The sequence below is a fragment of the Coccinella septempunctata genome, chromosome 4 (genome assembly GCF_907165205.1).
Source record: "Coccinella septempunctata chromosome 4, icCocSept1.1, whole genome shotgun sequence".
In the NCBI taxonomy this organism is placed as follows: domain Eukaryota; kingdom Metazoa; phylum Arthropoda; class Insecta; order Coleoptera; family Coccinellidae; genus Coccinella; species Coccinella septempunctata.
Genome location: NC_058192.1, coordinates 22,970,229 through 22,993,282, shown reverse-complemented (window position 1 = coordinate 22,993,282; position 23,054 = coordinate 22,970,229). Strand labels below are relative to the sequence as shown.

Below are 23,054 nucleotides of genomic sequence, written 5' to 3'. Positions count from 1 at the left end.
GGCAAAATTATAATGGACTGAATAATTTGAAGCAGAGAATGAATACAAAAATTGAAATAAAGAACCAATTATCTTTTATTTACCTGGAATTTAAGATATTTTCGAAATATATATATGCATCAGTTTTTGTTGTCGTGACAGGTGACAGTCAAAAATTCTTTCAGCAGTATTTATTTATTCTGATTTACTTAAAAGAGAAGGTATATTGTTCAAGATCTTATTATCAATTCAATTACGAAAAATGCAAATGTTATTGATTAAAGTTAACTTTATTAACAGTCGTTACAAAATGCTTATATTTAAATCCTAGGTATATATAAATTCATCAAAAAGACACAGCCTAACTTGGTTCATCATGGATGAATTTTATTTAATCTAAATGACTCCGAATGAGTTGTACAAAATTCTTCCATTACTACAATGAAAGTTTTAACTATGGAAAAATTTTCATACCACATATATATGGCAGTGATGTTTTCACAGTCACAATCCCACATCTAACGGAAGGTTTGGAGCTTATATATCTCTAATGGTCAATGACGTGCTTCAAAGTTCTGAAAGAATGTTATTTGTTAGATAATTATTCAAATGAATGGAGGTAAGACACATACATCTTGAGCTATATTGTGTAAGTTATCAGCCATAACTTTACCAGTTTCTTTCACTAAACTGTAGAAAATACCTCTTGTGTTTTGTAGTAACTCGTGAGGATGACCAAATTCGGAAACAGTGCCAGCATTCATCACCAATACCTTGTCAGAGTCCATGATTGTATGTAGTCGATGAGCTATAGTTAAAACAGTGCATTTTGCGAAATTTTTTCTTATAGCAGTCTGTATCAGGGCATCCGTTTTGGGATCGACATTAGCAGTTGCTTCATCAAGTACCAAAATTCTATTATTTCGTACAATTGCTCTAGCCAGACAAACAAGCTGCCTCTGACCAACGCTGAAATTCGATCCTCCTTCTGATATTAACGTGTTCAATCCCAATGGAAAATCCGCAACAACTTTTTTAAGTTCAACATTATCTAGAGCATCCCACAGTTTCTCGTCGTCGTAGTCGTCAAACGGATCCAAATTTTTCCTCAGCGTTCCAGAAAATAAAACTGGCTCTTGAGGAATGATAGATATTTTGGACCGCATACTTTCCAATGTTATTTTCTTGGTATCGATTCCATCGATTAGAATTTGTCCTTCGATGTCTGTTAACAAAAACAACGCGGAGATCAGGGAAGACTTGCCAGCTCCCGTTCTTCCGACAATACCGATTTTTTCCATTGGATGTACTGTGAAGTTCAGATTTTTCAGAACGTACGGTGCGCTGGGAGAGTATTTTAGGAAAACATTTCGGAACTCGATTTCTCCATTTTTTGGCCATGTTTCAGGAGATTCGCTCTTGTTCAAAATTGGTTCTTTCTCTACTTCTGTGTATTCGACTACCCTTTCAACTGAGGTCATTTGATTTTCCAGCTCAGACCATTGCCTCATTCCCCATTGAAACATTCCTGTCAAACCTATAGCCTGTGTGATTGCTAACCCAACATTACCACCATAGGTTTCTGAAATCAATAATTAAATTCATATTTTGAAAAAACATTCTTCTGAAGAAAGAAGCAAAGGTATGTATCTATGAATTAAAATATATAGGGCGAGTCTTTGACTTGAACATATATATTTTAAATTTTAACATAAGATTCCTGAGGTCCAAAGGAACACTTATTGCCTTCACTTTTTATTTTTCAATTCGGCTCGTTTGAAAAGATACAGGCCGTTGAAAATCTATAAAGAATGTAATTTTCAGTAAGATCTCATATGAGATCTTACTGACGTTTTTCAAAGAAAATTTCGCGAGATATGGCAGGTTGAAGAACGCATTGTCACTAGATTGGACGCCGTATCGGAAATTGAATTTTTGGTAAGTTGTTAGGACATGTTTGAGCAGTATATTATACCAATTTTGCAACTTCGAAATTCCCTGGCCAAATTTTTTGTAGCCAAAAATTTTTGGACTTGTTCCAGATTTCAGCTTATAACTTGTGACAAGTTGTTTTTTTTTTCAAGAAAGATCACTCTAACCTTTTTTGAGACTTAATTGAAGCTATGTGGGTCTAGTAAATCTAGAGAGATCTATTAGATTCCAGTCGTAGGCTTTGAATTATAATTTTTGATAGTTCATCAAATTTTAATCCTCCATTAAACGGGGTAAATACTTCTCACCTTCATTGGTGATTGGTCTGAAATTTGATTGGACCATAAAATGTTCCTCGATCAATTTTCCAAATGATGCAGGTTGATCGAGAGAGAGAGTATATCATATCGAAGTTTTTCTTAATTCAAAGTATTTGTTCATTTGTTGTGTAGGTATACGTTATGATTGAAAACAATGAAATTCTCTATAGAAATTATTGCTCAATACGTGAGACCATCTAGTTTGCCATCATTTCTGAAACTAATGTGTTCCAGCAATGAAAAATTCGGTCTTACATACCTGAACCGATGAACAAGACACTGACAGTTACAAATCCGACGTACAAAACACATTTCAAATCTAGCCAGAATCCAAAACTCCTGCTGCATCCTAGGAACAAATAGTAGGCAGAGCTATGAAGATTCTGATGATTGTCGAATTCGATTGTTAATATTTCTTGAGCACCAAAAGCTCTTATTGTTGTCAAACCTTGTAGTGTGGCAGAGAGATGAGCGAATACGGGGCTCCTAGCTGAAAGAAAGTAACGTATGTTATATATGTTATATTATGAACTCCTGAAACATTGAGAGATAACATAAGCGCTGATCAAAAACTAAGAAAGTTCTAGAAAACACTCAAAATGAAAGCAACAAATCGTTAATTGAATCAGTATAGTAGTATCTCTGTGGATTGATAAAGGTGGATTTTAGCCGAAACAAGGTACAGTTCTCTAAATTCAGGAGTTTCAGCATACAGGTAACGAAAATCGAACAGTTTTTCAACATATTATACAACACATTCATTGAATCTCATATGAACAGTTGCGTGGCAGTGTTTACGAAATTTTATTTAGAATGAGCAGTAACCAACGAATTTTGATCCAAATAAATTGGTCAGATATTATATATCTACAGGTCAGTTTTTGACTCGTTCATTCATTCATTTATTCATTCATTCATTTGCTATATCCCGTTGCCGGGAATGAATCTACAAAAAGACGAAAAAAGGGAAAAAAGAAAAAGGAAAAAAAATGAATAAAAAGGAGGTGCGAACAGACTTATAATTTTTCAGGGCTAATTGCGACTGTGTGCTCTCCTGTGACTGTAGAGACCCAACCGTGACGTACATATCCTACCACACTCCGGGCATGGATAGTCACCAACCAGATCTGGCCGTCGCTGTATCCTTCTCAAGTCTCCATTATAACTGTGTACCAAAAAGACCTCCACTGTGACCTGTCTAACGCTAGTTGTTTCCAGTTATGATTGGCATTAACTGATTTTAGGGATTGATGTAGTGTATCCTTAAACCGCTTATACTGGCCTCCTGGTTTCCGGGCTCCCTCAGTGAATTCGCCATATAGAGCTATTTTGGGGAGTCTTGTGTCTTGCATCCTCAGAATGTGGCCGCTCCATCTGAGTCGGGCCCTCGTTACTTGAGCCTCAATTGTTGTACAACTCGCGCGCTGCAAGACTTCTGCATTCGAGACTTTGTGGAACCATCTGATGTGCATTATCTGTCTTAGATGACGTTGTTGCGTTTCTTCAAGCTGTTTAATATGTCGCCTGTAAGGCGTCCAGCTTTCGCTTCCGTAAAGAAGCGTCGGGAGGACGACTGCTTTGTAAACAGCTGTCTTGGTCTTCAGATTGAGGTCGTGATTTTGAAATACTCTATCCTTTAGCTTCCAGAATGCCCGTGATGCCGAATTGATACGGTTTTGTATTTCCGTGTCAAGGTTAGCCCTAGTATTTATGAAGCTTCCCAAGTATTTGAACTGCTCGACCTGTTCTAGAGTTTCATTCTCCAGGCTGATATCTGTTTGAATGCTTTCTGGCGGACTTACCAGGATTTTGGTTTTGTCGATATTGAGTATAAGGCCTAAAGCTTCGTGTATATGTTTATAGGTGTCCAACATTATCTGTAGATCCTCCGAGCTGCTAGCGATAATTGGACAGTCATCTGCATATTGAAGTTCAGTGATATACTTGGTACGGGTTTTTTTTTTTTTGCTCGGAGGCGCTTCAGGTTAAACAGGCCTCCATCAAATCTAAATCTAATACCGACACCTCTTACGGGCATACTTATGTCAGCAATTATCGATACAGCTATGGCGAAAATATTGAACAGTAAAGGCGCTAATACGCAGCCTTGTTTTATTCCAGAGTTGGTTGAGAAATGGTCGGTTGTAGAACCATTATGCTGTATTCTAGCGGTGTTGTTGGTATGAAGGCTTTTACACACTGCTAAGAATTTTTCGGGTACTCCAAGACGTGCCATGATTTTCCATAGCGCTCTCCGATTCACCGAATCGAATGCCTTACTTAAATCGATGTAGGCTGTATAGATCCTTGATTGTTGTTCACGGGCCTTCTCTTGCAGCTGTCGCAGTGTGAAAATTAGGTCCACCGTACCTCGATTTGGTCGAAATCCGCACTGTGTGACTCGTACAAATATTTTAACTGTAAATTTTTGAGGTCGAGAGAAACACTTTTTTCCTTTACCATTTTTTCCGCATCGGTTCGATTTAAAAGATACAGGTTGTTGAAAAACCATAAAAATATCATTTTAAGTTCTATCTCACAAACGGTTTTATCGAATGAAATGAATTTCGGAATTTTGTTTTCATGGGTTAAGTTTAGGGGGGGTTTGAAATGAAATTTTTCAGATTTTGACATATACAGGGTGTATCAAGTTCGAGGGCCTATTAGACGTTTCTGGAGTACTGGACGTATTTGAAATCTGAAAATTGGGATTATGATATTGTTCGACATTATCTACTGAGCTAAAATATTCTTGAAGCGTGAGCACTTTCAGTTATACAGGGATTGGAAATAAATTTTTCAAAAAATGTTTTTTTCTTTTTTTTCGTTTCTGATATGATAGAGTATTCAATTTCGAATATATTTCTGTTCAAATCATATCAGGAAAGAAAAAGTAAAAAAAAATTTTTTTTTTTAATTTACGTTCATTCCCTGTATAACTGAAAGTGCTTAGGCTTCAAGAATATTTTAGCCTCGATTTCAGCTCAGTTGATTGCGGAACAATATCATGATCCAAATATTCAGATTTAAAGAAGTCCAGTTCTCCAGAAACATCTAAAAGGCTCTCTTGGTACACCTTGTATAGTGAGACTCTTTGAAATTGATATTATGTACCGCCAATATTATTCCAGTTTTTTTATTATGACCATTGAGTAGGTACCATAAAAATACCAAAAATTCAAAGAACCCAACTGTTGAGTCTAAGTTGGACGATATCTAGTGAAAATTTGAACGTTTTGTAAATTAAAAGTATTTCTCATATTTTTTGTATAATCCGCCGTTTTTGAGTAATTTGCGAAGTTAAAAGTTTAAATTAAAAAGTAGGTATCTGTGAAATTTGAAGAATTGAGTACTTTGGCTGAATATAACTCTGTTTGAAAGATCCAGCGATGTATGGTGTCACAGATTCAGCTAGTTATTCTGAAGGTAATTTTATTTTTCTAGGGGTGGCACAGCTCATTATGAAAACTCAAAATAGCTCTATATTTTTACAAGGGCCGAATCAAAAAAATGGTATAGAAAGAAAGTGTTTCTATTGATCTCAAGAATCTACTTTTAAAATACTCATTTGTTCGGGTCTAAGACTCACCCTGTATGAATATATATTATATATGACCAATTTATTTGGTTTATCATTGAATAAACTTTTTACTGTCTTGAGTAGGTTATGCAACTCATATAAGCGTTGTAACAAACTCTTTTTCATTGCAAAAAATTCATTAATTTCTTCTCCTTCGACCTTCGTTGTTGAGTGAATGATATGAAAATCTCAATGAAAAACGGATACCGTTCACATAGAACCGGTAGAAGCCACGTCATTGGTACCTAGGACTGTTGAATTCAGAAGTGGACCAGAGTTTTAAATTTTAAGAATTTTGAACACTTGATTCAAAACTTCGGTTATGTAATAAGTACGTAACTAAATGATTGCTTATAGCGATAATGCATTGTTATCCATTTTAATTTCACTTTTGGACGTTGCTTCTTCGAGCACCTGGATAACTGTTGAAGGTTTATAAGTTATATTATAACACTCACTTGTCCCTTCCATTCTCTTGATATTTCTGCTGCTCGCCAAATAAATATACCTGAACAAATAGAACCAAGCTAAAATCACGAATGTAGGCACCAAAATCCAAGGATTTACAGTAGCTATCAATATTGAAGTCGCCAGTACTCCTATTCCAACCTTGAAGTAGAATGGGTGATATTAAAAATAATTCTTTTGATTTTCAAGAATATGGTCATACCTGAATTGTATCTATTATGGCAGCAGGCAACAACTCGTCTATTGCACCCATATCCTTAGAGAATCTGTTCAGAATTCTTCCAGCTGAGTTCGCATTGAAGAAGTGCATTGTTGCGTTAACAATTTTTGAAAACATGTTATTGTGTAAGTTTTTCGATGCTTTCATGCATAGTTTGAAGAACGTGAGGGATCTTGTTATAGTTACAAATATTATAGAAGCTATCAACGAGGAATATATTATTACGCAGGTTTGCCGTGTGAATTCAATATTGAATATTCCTCTGGGGGCACTAAGGGTTGCGTTGTAGAGAGATTCATCTAAGTAAATATTCATAGTTTCTTGTTCTTTCCTTGCTTGCTCAAGATTGACCCTGTAAAACGTCCATAATTCTAATAATAATACTATTATATATGCAACCTATTTTCGTTTTCACCTTCAGGTGAGTTCATACAGAAAATGAAATAAAATAAGAAATAGAATAGATCAATACGAGAAAGCCCTATTATATGGCTATCTATCTAAGATTTTATTTTCGTGATTCATATTAGGTGACTTATCTTTTATTTCATCTACTAAATGAGCTTTGTGAATCTGATTATATCAAGGAAAAACCCAAGCACAGAACATAGTACGACTACGACTACGATCTCACCGAGCGAATGGACAAACCATTTTAAGAACCTATACTCAGACGACCAAGATGATACCCATAGTATAGAACAGAAGATAACGTAAACAACAAGAAAAGTGTGTCCAACATCTCTATGTTTTTGTTGACATTTACTGTGCATCTACTCCATGTTTGTTTACGTTTACCCTAATATTTGAATGTTTATTATCGTATTTGTGTTCGATGTAATAGTGTTTCGTGCGTTTTAAGACTTGAGTATCAAGAATTTCGGTGTTGACATGCCAGGAAATTGTGTAATTTGTGGAAAATATGCCGAAAAAGATAGATTCGGATTGGGGTAAACGTAAACAAAAAGAAGTTGATGTTGGACACAGAGAGCTCTCTTTCGTAGCTGCGCAATGCGGTATCTTCTCTTTCTTCTATCTACGGTGGCGACTCACTGATAAAGGAGCTGACAGCATTTTTCTACTTGACGATGTCTTCAGGAACCGACGGAACCGTACCCAGTGAGTGGATAACTAGTATCACCATCCCTATTTATAAGAGAGGGGGGAAGAAAGACGCAAGTAACTACCGGGGCATATGCCTTCCCAGCACCATAATGAAACTTCTAACAAGGATATCAACACAGTAACTCTTGCAAAGTATAGAAGTGAATGAAGAGCAACAGGGCTTCAGATACAATAGATGCACAATAGACGTTTAGTTTGGTTTTTTGTGGTCTTTTTGATTATTGAAACACATTTTCAAAATTTCGATTTACAGGGTTGTAACGCCTTTTTCTCGGGGTAGCGCCAGCTATTCTTTAAGGGAAAATAGCAAACCTACCCTGGTAGCTACGAGCCGAAGACAAGGTTCGGTGGTGTCTGGGATGTAAGCGACAACCAGTGAAAGTCAAAATCAACGTATACAAATTATATTTGTCGACTCGTAAAAGGAAACACAAATGGCACTATTCCAAAATCCGTACAGTGAAAGACTCGATATAATGGTTTGAACGGAAACAGTCTACTTTCTACACTTGGACAGGTTTATCTCGGAATCAAATACAAACGATTATATTCGTGAATTTACAGATTAAAACGAACGGAATGAAACAGGGGACCCGATCTCAAACGTGATACGGGGTTTATGGACGTGTTCGCCAGCTAGAACCTAAGACGAACACTTAACGGACAGGTATCGGACCTCAGGTTAGGGGATGAAACAAGACGGCACAGATTCACGATAGCTCATCCCTAGGTGCGTTCTGCACCCCCTGAGTATCCACGCCAGCGGGGTGCTTTAATAACAGCAGAGGTGAGCGTTGGAAAACAAGGAAGAAAAGTGGGTTAGCCACTCCAAAGTGCGTTATGCACCCCTGAGTATCCACGCCAGCGGGGTGTTTCACTAGCAGTATGTGTGGAGCTGGTGGTAAGGGATGAAGGAAGTTTTTGCCACTCCAAAGTGCGTTATGCATCCCCTGAGTATCCACGGCAGCGGGGTGCTTTAATAGCAGTAGGAGTGGAGCTTAAACAGGGGTATAGGAAGAGTGGAAAGGGTTGAAGTTCCAATAATATTTAAAAAAAAGACGGAGACGGATTCTAAAAATAAATTAAACGAAAACTCGAACTTCTTTAATCGGCGGAAAAACGCAAAAATATCACGTTTGTACTCGGGGCAGTTAATCGTAAGTGAAGGGACCTGCGGGGGACATCTGATTTCATACCCACATGGGGGGGGGGGGGGTGAAGAAATCAGATGTGCCCCGTCTGTCGAAATTCGGTGAAATTTGCGTCGATGAAGACGTCTTAATTTCGACTTATCTGTGCTAGCGAACAGAAAAACACGGTTATCTTCCAATTCAGGATATTTCATACAGTGCGACATCGTTTTTCAGAAATGAAAACGGAATAAAAACGGTGCGGAATGTTTACAATTCCGAACGATGTCGGAATCCTGAATCGGAAACTGAAAATATTTCTCTCAAAATTAATTCAAAAATAAAATTACTTAAATGAAACTAAAAAGATTATTCTAAAATGAGGGCGTATTTTCGCCAGAAAAATACCCCTTTATTACAGGGAGTTGTTTCGATGATTCAAACGATTCATAATTTTTTGTCAACCCGGACCTGGATTTTCTTCCGGTTATTCCATGATACATTTGAGCTTTGAATAAGAAACACGTTTGGCAAATATGAAGAAAATATACCAGGTGGTTCGTCTGATATGCCCTCAGGAAGAAACGAGCAAAATTCATAAAACATCCTGTATCTCGGCTACAAAGACAGCAAGAGCCAATAAATGTGATATCTCCAGAAGCACCTCGGTGCTACCTATCCACCTGTTAAGTATTTTCGTTTCCCAATGAAACACACTGTTCCTAATTACTAAGTTATCTTCCCGTGGTGAATTCTGGATTATTTGCGATAATAATTTTGCATTATGAAACTAATTGCAAAAAAACGAATTGCCTCTTGCAGGCTTTTGGCTCTTGATATAAGAATGTACAAACTCAAACATCAATATAACGAGGTAAAATACTCACCAATAAGTGATAAAATAGTCTGCACCACTAGCACTGAGTTGTGCCAGAATGAAGAAAACGATCAGAATAGACCCCATAAAATAATTGCTTCCAGCTTTCAAATAGGTTCTATAGACCCTACCAGAAATCGAGCCTTTTTTAACTCCCTCACTTTCAACCAGTGGTTCGTCTTGAATATCATCTTGTTCCTCCATGACGCTGAACTTCTTCTTTCTCTTCTTGATGAATTTTTCCTCCTCCTCGTCGTCATCTTCTATCGGAATCTCAGCTTTGAACAACTCGGCAAACTCTTTTCCGCTGTTGAGAATGTCTTGGTATGTTCCCTCAGCTTCCACTCTCCCATTTTCCATTAGATAAATCCTGTCAACGTTCGCTAAATATTGAATTTGATGGGTAACCAATATAGTAGCTTTGTATTTCAGATAACCGCAAATGCAATTTTCGAATAGCTGCTTTCCTACGTGAGTATCAACGGCGGATAATGGGTCATCAAAAATATATATGTCAGCATCTTTGTATATCGCTCTAGCTAAGTTGATTCTAGCCCTTTGACCTCCACTGAGAGTGACTCCTCGATCTCCAACGATACTTTTGTCGCCATATGGAAACAAACTAAGATCTCTTTCTAAAGCGCATACTTTGATAACTTCCTGATATTTAATAGGGTCGTAAGTATCACCGAATAATATATTTTGTTGAATGCTTCCAGAAAAGAGCCAAGGTTCTTGCGAAGCATATGATATATTCCCCACTATTTCGAGCTTACCAGAAACAATCGGTAGTTCTTTGAGTATCATATGAACTAGACTTGTTTTACCACTTCCAACTGGACCTATGATTGCTACAAGCTGATTAGATGTTATGCTAAGAGTGATATCACTCAAAGTATTTTCAGGCGAGTTATAAGCCCATTTAGCACAAGCTTTCTCCAAGTAAATACCAGTGTCTCTCTTAGAATCCTCAGTGGAACTTATCCATTTCTTTTTAGTCTTGCCTTCAGATTTCTTCTTTTTGCTCTTAGATTTTTTCTTCTTAATTCTGAATTCATCCGTGAAATATGATTCATCATATTTCAAGAAGGTTTGAATTCTTTCAATTGATACATTAGCTTCTGCTATTGCTGTTACACCGAGTGGAAACCAAGTTGTTACTGCTTGTTTGAGTATGCCGTAAAAAGATGTTATAACAAAGACGTATTCTGCAGTTGGCGAATATCCGGAAAGAACATGTCCTAAAACGCACAAAAATATTGCTGTTCTGTTGATGAACATGTTGAATGACATCTGGAGTGCCTTCAAATAGGATGCGTTCCTTATGTGATGAATTTCTGAGCTGCAAAAAATAATTTCCAAATATTGCATGTCTATTACACAGGTTTTCTTGTATATTACATACAGCCAAGTAGGTACTACTACCTACTAGTCTAGAGATTACATTTGAGTTGTGAACGCCAATTTTTTCAAAGTTTTTGAGAGGGCTCTACTGCATAGGAGTGCTTTGTAGGACTTATATTAATATACTGTAACCAGTCCGGCCCTTGCGGTCGGACCCTTCGAGAACCAGAGCGGTCGAGAGCTTCCAGAATAACCGCGAATCTACCTGAATGTTTCCGGCGCCTATATAAGCCCAGCGGAGGAGCAGGTAGGCAAGTACAAGTACAGATATAGTTCACAGTGCAAGCGACTAGTGGAAATAAATACGAGTGGAAATAAATAGTTGTGTCATAGTTAGTTTGTGAATTATAAATGTATTAAGTGTAAATAAATAATTTTAATAAGTTATATAGACGTTTTAATCAAGCGAAGAAAACGTTACAATACATATAGGGTGTCAAACGAATTTCAAAGATATTTTATTTAACGGAATTCATGTGACATCCTGCAGTATTTTCTCCATGTTTCGACGTCCTGAAATATATCAGCGTTAATATCTTCTGACACATATTCTTCTGATAACTTGAAAGCTAATATTTTAGCAAAGTTTTTTTTTAAGATAAAAGAACGTTGATGAAAAACAATAAAGAAACGTAACAAAGCATTCCATACAGTTCGAACAATTCTGTTGAATACATAATGCATTAGTTTGTTTCTCTCGACTCACCTCCTAGCCAATTCGACGAGTTTCACGAAGGATTTTTCCCAAGCGTACATTTTGATAACTTGGATGCCGTTGATTATCTCACTCATGAGCCGTACCCTTTCATCGGTTCTGGAAGCAGTTTTAAGTCTACATATTGAGGAAATTTTGCCCATGTACACTGTGAAATGAAAATATGAGTTTATTTTAACATTGTTTTATCATGAAAAAAATTGGGTTGATCTGAGAGAAAAGTATGATAGTCCTAAGACAATTTTGAGGACATTGACCTGTTCCAAGGAAACAGGATACCTAGGTAAAATTCCGTAACGTCTATCTATATCTAGAAAAACTCGATATTGTTGTAGGGTGCTAATATATTAGTCATATTGTCTACATATATATGTGATCAGACGAAGATGAGTAATCGTGAACAAAAACATAGCGGTTTCAAATCTAAATATCATGGGGATTCGCTAATGAAAAAAATTTACCGCTCAAGGTTTCGTTTTACCAGAAGTAGATTCAATATTCTTCAAAGTTATATGAATGAGTCATTTGAATTGAATATAGGGTGTCCCGAAGTCCACATCAAACCGGAATCGGGTAACAGGCTAAGTGCTGGAGTTATAAGAGACATGAGCAAAATATTAAAAAAATCCAAGTGCCGGTTTATTCTGCTATCTATTGAACAGTTTAACGATCACTGGTCACTGGTAAACCGATATCTACTAGCAAAACGATCAATCACAGCTGGTCATTGAATTCAACAAGTAAATGAATACTAAAAAGAGGATCAATGTGGCGGCTTTTAGTCGTGTATTTTTCAAATTATATCGCTTTCTTTATTACAGAAATTGCACATCCTGTTTCTACAAATCTTAACTTTTTTCCAATTTTGTTTCTTTAATGCTATCCTGAATAGTGCTCCTTCAAACTGTAATCTTCAATTTTAAGCCAACTGTTCCATCACATCAATAAGTAGATAATTTTCATCAAACTCAATGCATTTCGACTTTTTCTTTGTCAAAAAAGTGCACACTGTTCAAATAAAAGTGAAGAAAACCAAAACACGCAAGGCCCTAGTAAGATTGAAAAGACCCATGAAATTATGTTATTGGAACCACATAATATTATTCTTTATTAAAAAAATTCTTGCTTTGGACATGTGTAGAATTAGAATTCTCATCATTTCTCGTAACTGAAGGAGTTTGTTTACCTAAATTGATTGTGTGACTTGAAAAAGGTGGGGGAATGATTTTCTTTACTCTCAGAATTAAAGGTTACATGTTACAGGAGCACTTTTCAGGATAAAAAAAGATTTGTATCAAGAGAAGATCAGAAAACATCACAAGACGTTCATTTTCTCGAATAAAAAGAAGTATCTACCAGAAACAGCTAAAATCAAGCAATAAGGACGTCGGACAGAACAATTTTCATTTCGAAAGCCTTCCATATTTATCTCGAAATCATAAGGCTATTTTTCCCGTTTTTCATCATATTATAAAAACTAAAAAAAAAACTGTATGAAGGTAGGTACAAATTGTCGATATTTTTCCTCGATATATCGTTATTATTGTAGCCTTGTATCATCCATAAAACATACCTATTTTGGTCCTACCTTTCAGTAAAGAGAAAATATACTTACTCTGGAGAGGAATGAAGATAAGTAGGAAGACAATTCCTATAACAGCTGTTGGTCCAAGCAGCACATATAGTAGGTAGGTTATTATGATTGTCTCTAAAGGGGATGACCATAAGTTATGAATATACATAACAGCATTATCGAACCTGTTCACATCATTTGATAAGAGATTTACCATTTGTCCGATTGTTGTTTGAACCAACGATGTTTTACTGAGTCGAAGAGCTTTTCTGTATATGACAGAACAACAAGCTACCCTCATTTTCATGCCAAGATGTTGAAGGCCGAAAATATATCCATGGCCGGCTAAAACCTGAACGAATGCCACAACCAGTATGATGCCAGCATACAAATGAGCTTCATCTCTCGTAACAGAAGTTTGGTTTGGAATGTAGTAACTCATTAGCTTCCCCAAGGCTAAGGGCTGTGCAAGTCTGCCAATAATTAAAATATAAGGAATCAAAAATAAATAAATTTCCAATTTGGAAAATCAGTTAGGTATAGGAAGAGAGTTGTGTTTTCAGTTCAGGTAACCTCTAAATTTGTAAGTAGATTTCCAATAACGATGAGTTTAACCATTAGAGTGTTTCGCTTAGAGATGGGCACGCTAATGATATAACACGCCCGCTCACGACACATCTTGCCATTCTTGCCTTGCTCAGGCACGCTCACTCACGAAATATTAAGAGAAGTCAGGTGAATCACGCGAGAGACACGCGTGAATCACGAGATTATGAGTTTGTCTCAGTGTTTAAATAAACGTTGCAAACTCTAAATAGTCTGAAATCTATAAAACGGCAGAATTCAAGGCAAGAATCAAGAAAAAAAATTAATAAATTAGGTACGATAGCTTCTTCGGGTGGATGAAGATTTATTGAAACTGAAACTGAACAGAAATGATTTTGATAGCGAAACAAGTGTAGTGGTACACATCGTTTTATAGTGAAAATTATACAATTTATGTAGTTCTTCAAATTATAGATTTTCAACAAATGTCGATCAGATGAATTCAATTCGTGATTTTTTGCTGTATTTGTGAATCTTGTGAATCTTTACCTCCAAAAACTGATAAGTGACTTTGGAGCTTGAATCCTATAGTCGAAAAAATGGTGTGAATTCTTGGAGCAGGAAATAGAAACAGAAATCAGGAATGGATTCTGATGATTATGAATTCGAAAAAATTGAAGGAACAAATTTCAAAAAGAACTTGATAAATTGGTAGGTGATATCGTTGATTCCAACTTATTCTCTCGGATAATTTAGTATATACAGGGTGTTTCAAGCAAAGTGTCTATTCCACCTTTCTAGGAATCCAACTGAGATTATTACCTGAACATTTTTGGAACGTTATCAATGACATGAGCCTCTGATATTTCAAATTAGACTCTCTGTATTTTATTACATGTTTGCATTCTTTCCAAAACTTACAACTAAGTTTTATTCGAACCCCACCATATCCAAGCTTCAATGTTCTTGAAGTATTACTTTATTGGCCTCAAATTCGACATAAAGATCGTCTTGAATGAATTGTTATAACTACCGAGCATGTGATTTCGCATATTTCGCATAATTCTACTCATAACTTACTTCATGAGAACTTCGTAAAAGAAGAGTACAATACCATAGCCGAGCAACTCATTCCCAAACACCTTCCATAATGCCCTCCATAGAGATGGATTCCTGTATTCGTCTTCTTCTTCTCGCCATGCCTCTTCTAGACGGTTACCCAATATTGTGGATTCATGATCTTGTAACGTTTCATACAGATCATCTTCGTTTAACTGTTTTCTGAGTCCTTTGTAGAAAATTGGGAAAGACCAGCTGAATTGAAAAATGATTGTTAGGTATATTATTATTACATACAGGCTGTCCGCGGCATGGGGCAGCGGTCGATTACTCTAATTCTATTAGGTATATTATTATTACATACAGGGTATCCGCGCCATGGGGCAGCGGTCGATTACTCTAATTCTATTAACTTTACAAAAAAGAGTTTGAAATAAAAGTTTCTTCTTTTTGAGTAGAGCATCTCCTAAAATTATTTAGAACTACACCAAGTGTTTCGTTTCTTCTTTATTTTAAATGGAACACCCTATGTTTTTACATTTTTGAATTCCTTGTTAAATTTGAAACAAGTTTGATAGCATAACTATGTCTAAATTCTCAACGGTTTTCGAGAAATTTGACTTTTTATTGATATTTTGACAGTTTGAGTACTTACATAAAGGATTATAGCTCCATCTCTATTCAATCTAATTGGACTCTGTCTAGTCAATGAATGATACACTAAAAATTTTCTTCGTGAATAACCATATTATATACAGGGTCCAAGATGACGTAGATCCATTATCAAAACAGAAATTCATCAAAATCTTCAGTTTTTTAAATGGCAACCCATATATTTTTTCTGTTCATTATTCAAACATTTTTTTAGGTGTTTTAAATAATGAACAGGAAAAAAATATGGGTTGCCCTTTAAAAAAATGAAGATTTCGATGAATTTCTGTTTTGATAGTTGATCTACGTTTTCGTGGACCCGTCCGTACATAGTATGGTTATTTACAAAGAAAATTTTTAGTGTATCATTTATTGACTAGACACAGTCCAAATTTGAGTTAATTACATAGAATAGGGACGGAGCCAAGGGCGGATTCAGGGGGGAAGGGCACGTGGGCACGTGCCCACGGAATGAAAAGAGTAGGGTTAAAGAAATGAAAACAGCGGAGATGGTTTATTTCTCACAGTTACAGTTGATTTTTTTTGCTCATTTGTCAAAATATTAATAAAGAGTCAAATTCCTCGAAAACCATTGAATATTCAGATATAGTTGTGTTACTTATATTCAAATTTAACAAGGAATTCAAAAATGTGAAAATATACAGGGTGTCCCGAAAAATGTGGGAAATCTCTCGGATTCAGATAGAACATAAAAAAATAAGATGACAAGTTCTCATAATTTTTTTTCCTAGCGGCCCTCCCTACGAAGATACGACCTCCTAAATGACGCCACTGGATATTCATTTTTTGTTTTTTGTTGTTGTATAACACAAAATAAAACTTTTTGTTCCTTCAATAACTTTCGTATCACACTTTTTTGCAGACAAAATAATAGACTTCATGTTATTTTTAATAGAAATTAAAAAATTACTTACTTACATTTTTTTTTCCGAAAACGGTTCATTTTATCGACACTGAACAAGACTTTTCTTTAGCTTAATGTTCAAGGTATCCAAATTTGTTTTTTTAGCACCTTATCATACAGGGTGTTAAAAATGTAATCATTAAAATGTACAACCCAGTCCGCCCCTGGTAAACTGAACAAGCTTATTGAAATTTGAGTGCGGTCATATAAGAGGTCCTTACTACTATTGATCATATCAAATTTTCATCAAATTATATCGAGTAGCTTGAAACTTATTCCACTGAAATGGATTTCCAGTGGCTTCATTTAGGAGCTCGTACCTTCGTAGGGAGGGCTGCTAGGAAAAAAAATTATGGGAACTTGTCATTTTCATTTTTTATCTTCTATCTGAATCCGAGAGATTTCCCACATTTTACGGGACAGCCCTGTATAGAGTGTTCCATTTAAAATAACGAAGTTGATAGGTGTGCAGAAGAAACGAAAACACTTTGTATAGTTCTGAATAATTTACGGAAATGCTCTACTTCAAAAGAGGAAAGTTTTAGTTCAAACATTTATTTAAAAAGTTAATAGAATTAGAGTAATCGACCGCTACCACATGGCGCGGACACCCTGTATCTGAACCAAAATACTTACCACTATTTATAGATTTATTCAAATTGAGTAGATATGGTTTTAGTCGAATGAAATGAAAATATACAGATGTTTTGGTGTAACTATGTGTTCGTGTTTCTTTATCAGATAAACTAATGATAATAACGATAAAAATTCTCCTCATTTCGCCAAAAAGTTATCGTGTTGTTCGCTTTAATTTATTTCGGCCAGTTCCAACAACAATTTATATTTCACCACGATCAAAACCGAATTGTTTTATAATATTTATAGTATTTGAAGGGTTTCTATTCTAGGAGAAATATCACTTCAAAATGGCCGGCAAAGAAAATTGGTGTATGAAATGAATTGGAAAATCAGATATTCTCTTCCTGTTTTTTTTCGAACGCCCTAAATCCTCTTCTAGAAGGATCAAACTGAACTGTAATTCCATCATCTATCATTTCTATCTACGATCGAGCAAATATTTCTCATTTTTTCCGAAAGTTTGAATCAAATTACCCACAAAGAACCACATGACCCACTTTCCCGATTCAAAAAAGTTAGAGGGTTGATGGGGATGGCACAGCATGCAACAAAAATCCTTCAAAAATGCATAAATATTTGGTAAAAGTTAAATAATTGACCTGTTTTAGGATTTTGTTGCCAAATACTTTTCTTCTGAAAAAATTAATTTGTTCCATAATTTTGACACGTACTGTATATGTCCTGGATCTGGAGGTTGCTTGTAAGCGAATGAATGCTGAGATGAAAAACTTTACACTTTTTGAGAAATCTCATTACTCACCTGAAAAACAACTTAGATAATGGACCAGCCTCTTGTCGAGGATGAATTTTTCTCTTGAGATAATTTTTATTGAAAGCGTTTTCCATTCCTCATCAAAATATTCACCTGTAAAACAATATTATTATCACTATGGATTAATTCATAGTAAACAGAAAAATAATGATGTACATTTTATGTTGATTGAGGTATTGTAATACTTCAATCAACGATTTCATTGATAATATTGGAACGTTTGACCAATTTGTTGTTCAGTAGGCAATGGAATTCTGGCGTACAGAGTCAAAATCAAAATGCTTGTAGAAGAACTACCTACAACTTAGAAGCAAGAATTTAACATTCGAAGAGAATAAGATAAAAAGAAATAGTGTAATTGAACATATCCAATTAATAAAACGAAGTTTCTGGAAAAAATTCTCGCTGCGAAATTAATATACGCAACACGCTGAGAAACACAATAAACGTCAACGAATGTACAGGATGTCACGAATTCCGTTCTTCAAGATAAATCGAAATTCAAGTTTACAATTTCGGAGTTTAGTTTTGACTAGAGAGTTGACTCCTTGTGAATTTTTTTAGATTCTTACGTGATACCAACTATCGTTTATCAAATGGGCTGCCCTATATTTATTATGAAAATTGATTCCTCGGTGGTCGACCGCCCGAGGGCCGCAGGCCTGAGCTACGTTGAGGGCCGCAGGCCAGAGTCACGTAGAAGGCGATCCGCGTGAGTGCCGCGGCCCGAGCCACGTCGGAGGCAAATCGCGAGGGCAGAAGGCTCGCGTTAAGTCCGAGGCAAATCAGCCCTAGAAGGTGAATCTACCAAAAAGGTAGAACTATAGGCTTACTAGTAATTTTGACAACAGTGACAAAAACATTTATTCTTATTGCCCACGTAAGCCCAAAAACGACAAACTTGTTATTCATGTTTCACCGTAGCTCCATATTCATATTTGTTTTCGTAATTTCACGTTCAAAAACAATTTCCTAGCAAAAATTTGAACATCTGACATTCTCATAACGCAGAATTTTATGAGAAATCAATTTGCACATCCCGAAATCGCGAACGTAAATGACAATGACAAACACTCAATGCACTAAAAAACAGAATATCACTTTTTTAAGTCGAGATAATCAATGAAATACTCAAATACGGAGGGGATGACTCAATTCTGGAATGACACCCTTTTTTACAGAGTAATTACCACAAAAAATACCAGACAGTGGAAACAATGCATCACAACACCCGCATTCAAAAAAATTAGAAAAAGCACGCCCCAAAAATTTGCTGAGAATAAGTCTCCGAAGTTCAGTATCGAAGTTTTTCACAAATATAAGATCAGATGAGATAGCATCAACAGGAATATCCGAGGAACCCCTAGGCTTTAGAAAATAATAGCATCGACCCTTTTCTATTATAGGGATGAAAGGGTTTAATTTATGCATTTCGAATTTACACTTCTTTTATGTATGACAGGATGACATACATTTAAGCAAAAACTTGAGCTCTCGTTCTCTCATCTTCGAAATATATAAATAAAACAATATATATAAAACAAATAAGAATTCGAATTCAATATGTTCAACAAAATTTATCCCCATAATAAGAAAAGGGATGATAAAAAATTCCGAATCATTCTCAGCAACAAAGGGTATGTCTATTCATTTCTGGAGCAAAAAATAAATTAGGTTAGTTAGGTAAGAGTATGTACCTACAATGTAATAAGTTCAACAAATCATCCCTTAGGTTGATAAAAACTCATCAATAACCAAATCATCCTCAGCATCTATCTATCAATCCATTTCTTGCACAAAATTTTGGGATTACGTTTTAAAAACTCAACTAATTGCGTATACGCAACTTATCATGTGTAATTGGTTTGCCAGGCACATAACACTCTGCGAGAGGTGGAGGGTAGTTTGGTTTCTTAAAAGCAACGCCAACTAGTTCAAAATGAGAATTGCCGTTTTCGAACATGTTTCTATAAAATAGAGAATATGAATTTTGCACTCTGTATACATAAGCGGCGAAATGTTGAAATCAGCAAAGATTTTTATTGCTTTATATCCTTGTAATGGAGAATCTTGACAGATTCTTGTTCATGAAAGTTCTGACAAATAACCTAGCTCTGATGAAAAATAAATGGAACTCTATATCCGACAACAATTGAGATCTCCCATTGATTTTATATCATCAAGTCCATCCGATCTTTATCGATTGGAAGTTAACGATGAAAAGTCTACAGCGATGTGCTCTGTTGTTCCAAAAACAACATAGAACAGTGCACTCCTATAATACCAGAAATGAAACGATCTTTTTATGCCATATTGTAGATTGTGGGGATCGCAGAATGTATAGAGAGTTGTATGAAGTGTTTCCTACAACAAAGAGATCTTTGGCAAAAAGATTTCGAAAGTACCTAAATGTTTTAAATAGATCTGGAGCCATACGATTACTGAATGTTTTCTTAGAGACTATATGTATAGTGTAAACATTTGAAAATGTGAATGATCCATAAAGATTCCATCTATCTATATACTTATCCATATTTTCTTATAAGCACATTATATTCTATTGGATTTTCTATAAATCACGATGTTTCCAATCTTATAAGGAATACCACTACTATAGAAACACTAGGCGAATACGGCTAGAAAGGTCGGAACAAATTCAGTAGGGGATAGAAATAGACCAATTAACATCAGAACATTGACACCATTTTCAAGAATACCACACTATTACTGTTGGATGACAACAGGTAGGTTGAATCTTGGATGCATTCAGAGGGACACCTGGTAAATTTTTCTAGAAAACTGCTACTTCCTACTGAATTGTAAACATTGAAATTTAAAGTATGGGAATATGCATTTTATGATGGGAGATCAAATAATGTGTTGAAACAATATTCTTCACGGGTAACCGTTGAATTGACTCACCTCTACGCAATTTCCTCAATGTATATTTCAGTGTAATTCTCAGTACCAAGAAAGAAAATATATTTAGCACCAATGTTTCACAAAATAAAAATAGTGGGATGTTTACTCTTCCAGCGTTCACCGTGTTGTGAAACTCTCCGAAATGACTCAGTTTATTTTATACCAAATGTAGGTTTACAAAGAAATTAATTATCTGCCAAGACATATCGTAAGTGTAATTCTTTAAGAAAACAGTTTACCTTATTTGATGAAATTGAGAAAAGGGGATTTGAATTCGCAAATACACAATGGATACATATGCTCCAAACAATAGACATTTCCTAAACGAATTGCTCGAACGGAAAGTTTCTGCGGTGAGTGAATATTTTTCTCCTGAACAATATGTTTTCCAAGACATCTTTTAACGAACCATTGAACTCATACTTTTGTAAAGTTCATAAGGCCTCACAAGAAATATAATAATATATTCTTTTCCGAATATTCAAAAGTTTTAGTTGATTTTTTTGGGTGGTTTACCTATACTATCTGTTCATCTATCTGTCTGCTACATTGTTTCTTATCTACTACTGCGTTTCGAATCTACTGCACAAAGTTGAAATCTGATGGTAGCTCACAACAGCAAATTCTGATTTTTAGAGTAACTGAAGGCCACCAATCTAAGTAATTAACTCGCTTATGGCTAATCAACTCCTCGAGGAAAACATTTTTTTCTCAATTTAAATACTTATAACTGGACAAACATATGAAGGGTGTTCTAGAATACGAATCATAATTACAGGTCAATATTCCTTGAGTAATTTTAAGGCATAAAATTCCTGTAAATATAGGCCCGCAAAAGATTAGGTAGTTAAGGAGCTACAGGGTGTTAAAAAAATTTTTTTCGATGGAGGGTTGCATTGGCAGAAGGAGGGAGACTTTTCCACCATAATTTGTGAAAAAACCAAAGTTAGATCTTGTTTCTTTGAGTTATAAGTGAAATTATTCAGAACAAAATAATGATAACTTACCTGGGTTTATGAATAAAATCTATTATCGATCGATTTCGGCGTTTGGGCCATCATCAGGCCAGATGAAATGAATTTTTCATTTCGACCCATAATTTTGAATGAAAACAATGATTGAATAAGATGTAGGGGAGACTAGGGAGCATTGATACATGGGGAGGCTTGATACAGGCTTATATCCGCGATCTGTAGCCGTTTTCAAAAGTATTATACTAGTGAACACTATTCTTTGGCAGAGGGCATTGCGTGACGTTAATATGTAAAGCTAACACGAGGGCTAACAGTAGTTTGTTTGTGAAATATTCAACGAAGAGTGTTTCGAGGTGAGAAATTGTAAGTTTTTACTCAAGTTACCTAAGGGTTTTATGATCATGCATTAATTCTTCGGCATAAACAAACATTTCACTGGGAAATATGCATAAAACTACTCAATTTACAGTTTTATTCGCATTTCAAAATATATGGGTATAAGATGAAAACATAAATCACTTTAAAAATTGCTTTCAGGGAGGTTTGAGACATTTGTCGTGGGGAGGCCTGATACATGTATAATCTTCAAAAAATATTCCGTAGCTAGTTGGATAGGCCTACATGAAGGCGTCTTCACCATCCAACATATCAAAGGGATTTTTAAAAACCGTACAATCCCCATGTATTTAACGAGGCCGACTTTTCTTGCGTGGAAGTGACTAACTGAGGATTTCCTGATTTTTCTACACCTATAGGACCAAAGCAAGCCAGTATCATTGCATTGACCTACCTACTGAGCTGAATAATCCTCTCGATTACTCTCCCAGTACATCGTATCAATCCTCCCATATGTGGGGAGGCTTGAGACAGTTTGCATGTTTTTGTGTTTAACGTTCTGTACAGAATAAGATGTTTATGTTTTGCGACTTCTATATTTATTTTGTTGAACGATTAATTGAAGAATTATATAATATAAGAAAAGTCCTGCTTCTTCATATAATTCCGTTTCCAGAATAAAAATTCCAAAAAACGTATCAACCCTCCCCAGTCTCCCCTAATTGAGAAAGATGTATTTTCGAAATATTGAAATGAATTTATGTCTTTGAAAGCTCATTTATATAATTTTCCAGCTGGCTGACTTACATTTTTATTTTGACACCCAAAAGCAGTCTTTATTCGTTCACCAGCGATTTGCTCGAAATTGCTGAGAGTTTCGAATAAATGTTAAGGGGTTAAAAAGTAT

At 35.6% G+C, this 23,054-nt stretch overlaps 1 protein-coding gene across 3 annotated transcripts; it reads right to left on the bottom strand.

The window, feature by feature from the left end:
* Nucleotides 1-250: 250 nt before the first annotated feature.
* On the bottom strand, nucleotides 251-20,978 carry LOC123310993 (probable multidrug resistance-associated protein lethal(2)03659). 3 transcript variants are annotated; one of them, XM_044894724.1, is made up of 11 exons: nucleotides 20,838-20,978; nucleotides 17,904-18,008; nucleotides 14,950-15,183; nucleotides 13,366-13,796; nucleotides 11,742-11,898; nucleotides 9,642-10,973; nucleotides 6,482-6,851; nucleotides 6,270-6,420; nucleotides 2,491-2,721; nucleotides 612-1,561; nucleotides 251-554 (listed from the first exon to the last, which is right to left on the bottom strand). In XM_044894724.1, the coding sequence occupies exons 2-11, from the start codon at nucleotides 17,987-17,989 to the stop codon at nucleotides 534-536; spliced, it is 3,963 nt and encodes a 1,320-aa protein (XP_044750659.1). In that variant the 5' UTR covers nucleotides 17,990-18,008; nucleotides 20,838-20,978; the 3' UTR covers nucleotides 251-533. The 3 variants fall into 3 exon arrangements, with proteins under 3 accessions (XP_044750659.1, XP_044750661.1, XP_044750660.1); XM_044894726.1 differs by lacking the exons at nucleotides 14,950-15,183; nucleotides 17,904-18,008; nucleotides 20,838-20,978 and having other exon boundaries at nucleotides 13,366-13,458; nucleotides 13,538-13,679; XM_044894725.1 differs by lacking the exons at nucleotides 14,950-15,183; nucleotides 17,904-18,008; nucleotides 20,838-20,978 and having other exon boundaries at nucleotides 11,742-11,849; nucleotides 13,366-13,609.
* Between the last annotated feature and the right edge of the window lie 2,076 nt (nucleotides 20,979-23,054).

Bases quoted from the DNA above. Each gene is read 5' to 3' on its own strand.
- LOC123310993 (XM_044894724.1), bottom strand. From the start codon at position 17,989: ATGGAAAACGCTTTCAATAAAAATTATCTCAAGAGAAAAATTCATCCT. The intron at 10,974-11,741 runs GTGAGTCGAGAG...TATTTTTTGCAG, and splicing joins CTCGTCGAATTGGCTAGGAG to CTCAGAAATTCATCACATAA. The intron at 555-611 runs GTATGTGTCTTA...ACATTCTTTCAG, and splicing joins TACACAATATAGCTCAAGAT to AACTTTGAAGCACGTCATTG.